At 38.4% G+C, this 10,055-nt stretch overlaps 1 protein-coding gene across 7 annotated transcripts in view; it reads right to left on the reverse strand.

Annotated features, from left to right (window-relative positions):
• LMO7 (LIM domain 7) overlaps positions 1-10,055 on the reverse strand; it is a 271,459-nt gene that overhangs the window by 41,402 nt on the left and 220,002 nt on the right. For all 7 annotated transcript variants that reach the window (XM_006139963.2, XM_006139965.2, XM_006139964.2 and 4 more), the window contains 2 exons: positions 3,533-3,650; positions 1,019-1,161 (listed from right to left, as the gene is read on the reverse strand). In XM_006139963.2, coding sequence (XP_006140025.1) covers positions 1,019-1,161; positions 3,533-3,650 — 261 coding nt within the window. The remainder of the gene's footprint in view (positions 1-1,018; positions 1,162-3,532; positions 3,651-10,055) is intronic.

The raw sequence follows: 10,055 nt of genomic DNA on the forward strand, positions 1-10,055 counted from the left end.
GAGTTGTTAGGTCCGGGACTCAAACCACTGCCGGCCATGTGGGAATCCAGCACCTTAAACCACCACGCCACATGCCAGCTTCTCAAGATTATTGAAACACTATAAATATAATTGGCTGAAAAACGAGTATGAACTTTCCAAAACTGTGGATTACTTAATAGCACTGTGAGGGTTTTTTCCCCTGTACAAAATGCATAATAATTTAGTAAAAGTGAAAGGCCACAGAAAATTCAGGCTTTTCTGAAAATCAAGTTAGTATGATTCCATACAGTTGACAATTATTATAGATTACGAGTCACCATTCATACTTATAGAGAAGTTGATGAAATATCCTTTTTAATACTTAGTGAGTACCTGCTCTCAAGCTAACTATGTTACATTTTAGTGAATGAAACAGTGTTTATCATCGGCTCTTATGACACAAAGGAGCTTTTGTTTAATTCTCCAGACCGCATATTTCCTTCTTGACATATTCTTTAAAGCATATTTGCCTTCTCTCTGACCTGCAAATATCTTAAGGTTTCACATAGTAACTGGTTTGCAGGAATATTTAAATTTGACCTTTATCCTGCAATTCAAAGAATAATCAATTCACACATTTAAGTTTATATAGACTTCCTTTAAACTATAATTTGCATTGCACCACTAAAACATAAAAGAGAATTTATAGTTTACACAATTTAGTTAAAAGCCAGAGCTAATGTTATTTGACCATTCCGTTCCTAAATCCACGTTAGGAGTGTAAAAAGTAGCCTATTTTCTACACTGAATATAGCCAGCACCATCCAATTCTGCATGTCAGTGTACAATGGAAACAAAGGCTGGCACACACTCACTTTAACCACCCATGTTTTTGTTAGCCAAAGCCACGATGGCAGCACTACTTTGTATTTTCACTGCAATGTAAAATCCTGACTGTTTAATTGCCTAGTTGATTAAAGCTTACCATTGGAGAATATTCATATCATCCTCTACTTACAAAATAGTTCTAACCATGAGATGCATTCAGCCTTATTACCTGTCCTGCAGCATTTCCTTAAACGTCTTAGAGCTTCTTTCAGACTTCTCAAGTGCCTGCTTTTCAATTTCCTCCCTTTCTTCTTTTTTCTTTTGCAGATCCGAAGTATGACTTTTCCTACGATCTTTCCATTTTGCAAGGTCCTGACAGGAAAATCACATCAGCATAGCCATACCTGAATTTCTGCCTACCCTGTCTAGCTAGAGAGCACCAGAGGATCCTATTACATCACTGAAACTGTTCACCCCCACTTGGTGCCAAGGTGCCCTAATTTTGCTTTTTATAGCCAGCGTTTCTGTACCAAGCCTTTATCTCATGTATCTGTCTGAGACGCCTGACCTATTAAGATAGACCTCATTTGTGTTTTCCCAGAAAGTGTCTGCCTCATTGCCCATTTCACAAAGAATGCTAAATGCTTATAATTAGGTGCCAGTTAGATAGATCAGAAACTGTTTCAAATTCATTTTCATCTCACTCCAAAACCTGGCTGTTACATGAAAGGACATGTCTCACTAGTAAAACTGAAACAGAAACACGATTTTAATGGCGAAGTGTATGCACGGTCCATGTTTTATTTAACAAACACAAGCTCAGTCCTAGCTTTAGGGCCAGGCCTGGGCTGGGCACTGTAAACACACAGACGAGTAAGATGTGGTTCCCCACAAGGAACACTCAGGCTAGGAGAGAGGCACAGAGGTGTGAATACTAGTTCAGAAAAGAGTGTGATCAGATTGCGAGGGAGAGCAGGGGTCCCAAAGAGAGAATGAACAGTCCCACCTCAGGAAGGGAAGAGTCTGAAAAGGCTCCAGGAGGTAAGACTCAAATGTGTGATTTCAAAGAAGGCAAAGGTCACGCAGGACAGGGCAATAAGGAAGATCTTACAGCAAAGAGTCAACAGCTGGTGCCTAGGGAATCTGAGTTCCTAGGGACTTAGGTCCCCAGGAATCTAAGTCTAAGCTACATGGAGACCCTAAGGCGATTAACCAATTACCCATAGCAACCGAGCTGGTTCTGGCACCCAGGGGTTGAAGACATGTTGGAAGGTTTAAACTTCTATGTCTCCAAAATAGAGTCACTATGCTAAGGACTGCCATGGGCATTTCAGTCCAAAAAGGCATGTTCAAGTTCTCAATCAAAATCAAATTCACCCCCAGCACATGAGAAGTGAGTTTGGCTTATACCCATTGGGAGCACGCAGGGTCACTACTATTTCCAGAAAAAAACAAAAGCAGTGTGTATTTAGTCTTAAAGGATAACTGGTATGAATTTTCACGTGACTTAACCTAATGAATAAGCCCCTCGATCCTTATTTTCTCATATCCCCCTCCCCCTAAAAATCACCATTTATTTTGTCAAAGTGATACCAAATTAGTTTCACAATAATTAAATTGAGTTGTCAATGAAAAAAGGCACTAGAATTTGGAAATGTAGCCCAGGCAGGCTTCCCCATTCATTCTACAGAATATAATTCCTCTGAAAATTAAGATTTACTGTCTCTGGCCCTGTTGTTCATGCTACCACTCAATTGTCTTACGAGAAAGTTGCTCTAAAAAATTTCTGGGTTCATTATGTATAGTGTATTTATTGTGAATATTTACATCCTTTCAGTTTATAACAATCACACTATTAAAACAAAGAATTCAAGGCTGGGCCAGCAGGTGGTGTGAAGGTTATGGCTCTGGATCCCTCCAACTCCCCAGTTCAAGTCCCAGACCTGGTAGCATGGAAATCATGCCACGCAAATGTGCATGCATGCCTAAAATCCTGAGAGGAGACTAAAGGAGAACGAATTTCAGCCTGGCCAGCCCCTGAGGGGGATGATTTCTTATTCTCTCTCTCCTCCCCTTTCCCTCTTTTTCTCTTGCACATGTACCCTATTGCAAAGGAAAAAAAAAAAAAAAAAAGAACAAAAAGTCAAGTCTTGTTCTGTACGATCAAAACTAAAGATCAAGTCTGTATCCATTGTAAACATCTAGATAGATGTGACCTCTGAGAGATATCTCATTTTAATTCATATTAAACAATGATATCCTCAGCCAAAGGGGGTTATATTTTTTATATTTTTCCCCAAACTTCCTTAATTAAGAGTCCTTTTCATTTCTCCCTATTAACACCAAGATCTGTGCTAGAGCCCTGGCCTCTCCTCTCCCTAAACCTTAAACAAGGTCTTTTTCTATCATAAACAACTAACTTCCTGACCCCAAATTCAACCACCCAAACAAGTAAATAAGTTAACTACACTGCAAGGATGCAGCTTCACATTTCTGAGAACTCACAGATCATATGAGAAGATAAGAACCCATTTTTTTCACAATGGCCTTTAATACAGGCAACAGTTAACAGGCCAAAAAGTTCGAAAGGAGAAATCTTTGTAAGGGAAGTTGGTCATGTTTCCCTCAGAACCGAATACTGTAATGGCAAAGAGCTGTCTCTTAAGTATATTGACTTTGTTATAAGAGAACCAAAGAAAAGTCAAATATACCCTCCCTTCTGCCAAGCCAGAAGAATACTTACATCCTGCCATTTCTGATCTTGTTCTTTTAATTGTGATTTTATTTTCTGCATCTCCTCATAACGTAGCTGACGCAAGTTTTGAACATCCTCTGCACTGACATCGCTCATGGACTTGCTCCTACAAGAAAAATACCCACAGTTACCAAGGTTCGTATGACCAGACGTAAGGTTAAAACTGCAAGGTTGGCCTTATACTTGGAAATTCCACCTAAATTTTGGCTGTACTACCTAGACTCTTCAGTGATAGTATCACAGAAAAAGTACTATGGAGATAAATGGTGTTTTTCCAAAACGCAGAAACAAGAGCCTTACACTCAACTTGTGTGCATTTTTTTTCATGATATGGCTAAAATGGCCCTGCACAAGTCTAAAGAAAATCCAATATTCATATTTGGAAGGGACTAATGTATAAAAGAATCATTTTTTCCCTAATGTTTTCATTAGTCACTAGAATTGTCTGTCTTTAGTCTTCTATCTCCACCAAAGATAATCTTTTAAGGTTTGGCTGTCTTTTCTGAGTACTTACTAAATAATTTAATGATTACCTGATATTTTCTCCTCAAGTTTAATACCCTGAATAAATGTGCTGCTGCTTCTCAAAGAATCTGTAAGATCTGCCCCACTATAGCATTGGGCTTGTTCTCAAAGCACTACTACAGGTAGCTTCTAACAGTCTATCATAACCACTTCTATATCCCTTCTCTTCTTCTTTTTCCCCAAATTAAGGCAGCTTTCACATATTCAACTTGTAACACCTTGATGACGATGTACCAAGGTATAACTCTGTAAGGGCTCAATCTATAGAAGAAATCTCTAAAGAGAGTGTGGTATTGGACACTGGTACAGGTCTGCCATCTCTAAGCACATAAGAGGGGTTGGGAGAAGACGACTCTTCATGGCTCTTGAGAACTGGTGATTTCAGGGAAAAAAGAGAAATGATTTGCAACTGATAATTCAGCCTCCAGCCACAAAACTGAGTGACGGATCTATGGGAACTATAGCCAAACATCCAAATACTATTAGGGTTAACATATTCCTCAATATCTACTGAATCTGCTGCACAAAGGGATCACAACAGAATGGCAAAGAGATTACAGATCACCTCTTTCTGCATGCTCCTGAATGTTCAGAATGAACTTCAAGAATTAGGAAGAAACACACCATCCATCAGATGACTGGAAATCACCGCAGGACCACAAGAAATATGGGAAAGCAAGAAAATATCTCTCCTCCCAGGGAAAAGAATAACTCCTCTTCATCCACAGACAGTTCAATGGAAATTATGAAAATGTCTGATAAAAAATTTAGAATATTCATAATGGTAAAACTAAATGAGATGGAAGTGAAGAGAGACAATGAACTGCAGAAGAGGCAGGAGAAAGGAGCTGATGAATTCTAGGAGGTGAAGAGATTCTAGCAAGATTTAAAAGAGGAATTACACACTTTAAAAAAGAATCAAATGGACCTGTTAAAAATAAAGGCTATAATACAGGAAGTCAAAAATCTCCCTTGAAAGTATTAAAAGCAGATTAGATCATACAGAAAATATAATCTCTGGCATAGAAGAGAAAATTGCTGGCCTAGAAAAATCCACCACAAAGACTGAGAAAATGGCCCAAAAAATGAGAATAATATACGAGAAATACTAGATACCATCAACCGTCCAAACATCTGGATAATTGGTATCCCAGAAGGCAAAGAGACTCATAAGGGCATTGATAATCTATTCCATGAAATCCTGCAAGAAAACTTCCAAATCTAGAGAGGCACCCAAAGATCCAGTCCCAAGAAATACAAAGGACCCCAAATAGAATCAACCCAAGAAGATCTTCTCCAAGACACATTATAGCCAGACTGACCAAAGCCACAGACAAAGACAAGATATTAAGATTGGCAAGAGAAAAACATCAAGTTACCTACAAAGGATATCCCATCAGGATAACAGCTGATCTCTCATCGGAAACAATGTGAGTTCAGAGTGTTAAGGGAAAAGTAATTTCAACCAAGAATACTGTACCTGGCAAGGTTATCTTTCATATGGGAAGAAAAGACAAGAACGTTCTCAGATAAACAAAACCTGAAAGAATTTACTAGCACCAGACCAGATCTCTAAGAAGTTCTCAAGGGAGAGCTATATCAGGAAAATTAAATACAGACACACAAAAATAAGAGTTCAAAAACTAAGACAATGACCATCTTAATCATAGGGACAAGTCTGGAGCTGAATATTATATCCCAGAATTTAATTGGGAAAAATCGAGCAACAACAGAAGATAAAGTACATGAGACTGAATTGGTGAAATAGAATTTTATGACTTTTGACTAAAACAATGCTGATTTTCTTCTAGACTTTGTTGTCTGGTTTTAAAGATTTGTGTTCTGTCTTGAGATGTCCACAGGTTCATGTACCTACCATGTGAACAGAATCCTAACCTGTTTCCTGGCTTTAAATTTTAAGCAAAGTTCCTTAGGATTTCTTTGATTTAAGTTAAAACTTCTTTTCTTGAAATGACCAGCTGAACTCACTATTGAAAGTAGTTAGATTATTTAAGAAATTGTGTGATGAATACAATGTGGAGTGTGGAGGGCGGGGGGAAGAATGGAAGACAACTGTAAACACCAGAGATAGTGTGAGAAGAGGGTGGGAAAGGACAGAGGGTCAAAAATAGGGGTAAAAAGAAAAAATACACACACACACACACACACACACACACACACACATAAATATATATATGAAACTAGAAATGGAAAATTTTTGATGATAACATGCATGATTAAGCCACTATGCAGTATATTCTGGATGGGTAATCACATTTTGTATGCTGTGACGATGCGTAGGGAATGAATGTAAATTAATTAAGTTTTTTTAAAAAGTTTCAGGAAAAAAAACCTAACACTTTTTCTTGAAATTAAAGAAAAAATGCATTAAAAATACCTATTTGGGGACCAGCAGTTAGCATAATGGCTATGTCATTGGACTCCCATGTAGTTGACCGCGGTTCGAGTCTTGGACCTGGTGGCTTAAACTCACACCGGGCACGTGTGCGTGCGTGCCCAAGATCCTGAGAGGAGAACGGAGGAGAAGGGATTGCGGTGTGGCCATCCCCCTTGTGGGGGTGATTTCTCGCTTTCTGTCTCTCTGTCTCTCTTTGTCTTTCTGGCAAGCGCCCTCACCCTACAGCTTAAAAAAAAAAAAAACTCAAAAAAAGAGAAAAAAAAAAATCCTATTTGATGACTGCCCCAGCTAGGTGCTACTTTATAGTATGTTCATTCTACTCACTGAGGTTTATGCCTAAAGTCAGACTTGTATTCATGGATATGTATATATCAGCTGTGCTTGCTATTCAAACTACTTAGATTAATTAAGATCTTTACTGAATCAACAAAATGTGGGGGTGGGGAGAAGGCATAGAAAGCAACCATAGATACCAGAGACAGAGTGAGAGGAGGGTGGGAGGTGGGAGAGGGTGAGAGATAGGGAATCACAGATGAGACCAAAAGCAAAATGTACAGGAAATAAGAAATGAAAAATTATTTGTTGACGATAACACGTATGTTGATGTGTCTGAGTGAGCCAATATACAGTGTATTCTGGATGGAAAGTCTCATTTTGTATGCTGTAATGGTGTACAGTGATTGAATGTAAATTAAAAATTTTAATAAAAAAGAGTTTAAAAAAAAAAAAAGAGGCATTGGTAAACTGCACCAGAGGGTAAAGGGAGATTGGAGATGGCCTCCCTGAAAGGTAGACATAAGATCTCAATATGGAGGAGCAGGTAGGAATGAGATATAGAAAGTGTTTGAAGGCAAGTACCCAAAATGCTCTCTCCTACCAATCTCCAAAACATCTACTGTACTTCTGATTTTATTCCCTTGTAACTATCCTTCTTCTAAGGTAAGTCACAATCTATCATTTTCTTGGGCACCTAAACTTTGCCTTCCTCAAGATTTTGCCATTACATTTTCTTTAATAACACACTTCTCCCTTAGCTAGCTCAGGAATTCAATTAAAACATCCATATGCAAATGACTCCCAAATCTACAGTTTAGGATCAGTCCTTCCCTCCCTTGACTCATTTCCAAATGCCTATTGAATAAACATTTCTGCATAGATATTCTCTAGTTACCTTAATTGTAAAAGAACTAATTGAAACACCAGCTAGAAAGGATTCTGTAAACTGTAACTCATTGCACACATGATTATTGGCAATGGAGTCGAATTCAGTCTTATCCCCTAAACCTGCCTTTCCTCTTGTAGCTGGTAATGGTGTAATCTGCCCTCCCTCCAATCACCAACATTTGAAACCTTAGAAGCATTTTTCACCTTTGTTTCTCTCTTCTCCCCATTTTCAAGCAGTTATTAAGTCATTATTCAGTGTCTCTTTCTTTCCATTTCTATTACCAGCACCCTAGATCAGAGACCCATCAGCTCTTATCTCTTGGGAAGGCCTTTCCTCAACTGATCCCTGCAGTCCAAGGGGCTTTCAGCAGATTATGAGCCTTTTAAAGGCTACTCATTTCTCAGTATTCCTGGTAGACTAAATTCTGGGTAAGAATATATCACTTAATAATCATTCTTCATTTGCAAGTCTTAACAGGCATTTGAACTTAACTTTTCACAGACTAAAAACATGATTGCTCACTCCACAACCTGCTCATCTTCCATCTTCCTCATGTCAGTAAAGCCAACTCCATCCTTCTAGACATTAGATCTCAATTCATCATGGAATCATCCCAGATGCCTCTTTTCCTCTCATACCTCGTAACTGACCCCATCAGTAAATCCTGTCACTCTATGCTGTCAATATATCTAGGGGGGCACACACTGGACCCACATGGGAAGGTTTTGGTCTTGTGTCCCAGAATCCCCCTTAAATACCAGGTTTATGCATGTGCCCACAATCAGGGCTGGCTGAAATTGGGGTTGTATTCTCAAGACCGTAGCCAGCAAGAGCTTTCCTAAACAGCATTCATGTTATGCCCTACCTCTACGTAACACCCACCAGTTTCTTCCTATCTTGAGTTAAGAGCAAGTTTTTCCAAGACCTACAAGGTCCTATGTTATCTGGTCCCTAGGCACCTCTCGATACTCATTCCTACTTTGCTCTCATGCACTCTGCTCTAGCCAAGAGGCTCCCTGCTATGCTCAGACCTCTTCTTTCTCTTCTTACTCTTTAATCTGCATAGGATATTCTTCACCCAAATATCCATATGACTTCTCTCTCTTCCAGTAATCTGAATAAATGTTCCCTCAGGGTTCTCTTCCTTTCCCACTTTATGAGAAATAGCATATGTCTTCTACTCTGGTTCACCCTCTCACCCTTTCCCCCAATAGAATTTATCCAACTCAAATATTTATATTTTGCCTGTCTTGTCTCATAAGATTATAAAGGATAAATTTGGTCTGATTTGTTTTCCGGTATATCACCTGTGCCTAAAAAAAGGAATCCGGCCCATAGAAAGTGCTCACTAGCTATGTTAAATTAACAATGCAGATAATGGGCTACTACTTAAAGTCTTTCTAGCTCTTCCATATCAGAAGTGATCTGTCCCTTCTCTCAACGCCTCTGGAGCTATAGTTATACTTTCTTCATGGTATTTAACTTATACTCAGCTTTACTTTGTATGAGGGAACTTCAAAAAGTTCCACGAAGTATAGAATGAAAGTTTATCTTGGTTCAAAACATTTTGAAATTCATATGTTTTGGGTTTTTTTTATAACATGCATTTCCCATTAACTTTTGAAGAACCTTCATAGAAAGTGTGTGTGCATACATGTTTAGCTTATCTCCCTCACAAGTCATATGTTGTTTGGGGAAAAAACACATTAACACAGAATGAGGAATGTGGGAAACTCTCATTTAAAATCTGTGGTAAGAATGGATTTTATCAAGTTTATTCAAGCAAAATACATTAACTTGAAAAGAATTATCTTTTTATAAGATAAAGAATTATCAGTCTTTAATGTTTCATAAAGTATATAAAGTCTTATATTTTATTAAGGAATATTAAGGAATAAATTACATATACAGAATATATATCTAACTAGGTATGACTACCTATAAAGCTGACGTGTGTGAGTTTAAGAATATAAATTCATCAAAATTACAAAGAATGGAATTATTTGAACTAATATTACAATGGACTTACTAAGAGGAGGGAAGAGCATTTTTTCAAGGCCAAAGCTTAAGAATAATCTACTCAACACAGGAAGTAATATAAACTCCAGGACAAAAATGGAAATGCTAATTAATGTTTTTATAGTGTTTTAATGTAAAAAAGGCTGGACAATCTGGGCAGGCCCAGCGTCTTCCATGGGTGCTCTATTTAGCCCTCGGCTTCCCACACTGTGAACCAAGGTAGTGAACCATTAACAAGTCTTTCCATAAAATGTGCCCTTCAAGGGCAGAGGCTCTGTTCTGCTCCCGTGCAGCCCAGTTCTAAGCAGAGCCTGGCACACAGGAAGTGCTCAGTATGAACAGTGACTATTTGGCTCACTATATTCCCTGTGTAAAGCAGGAAT

The sequence above is a fragment of the Tupaia chinensis genome, unplaced genomic scaffold (assembly GCF_000334495.1).
Source record: "Tupaia chinensis unplaced genomic scaffold, TupChi_1.0 Scaffold000013_1, whole genome shotgun sequence".
In the NCBI taxonomy this organism is placed as follows: Eukaryota; Metazoa; Chordata; class Mammalia; order Scandentia; family Tupaiidae; genus Tupaia; species Tupaia belangeri.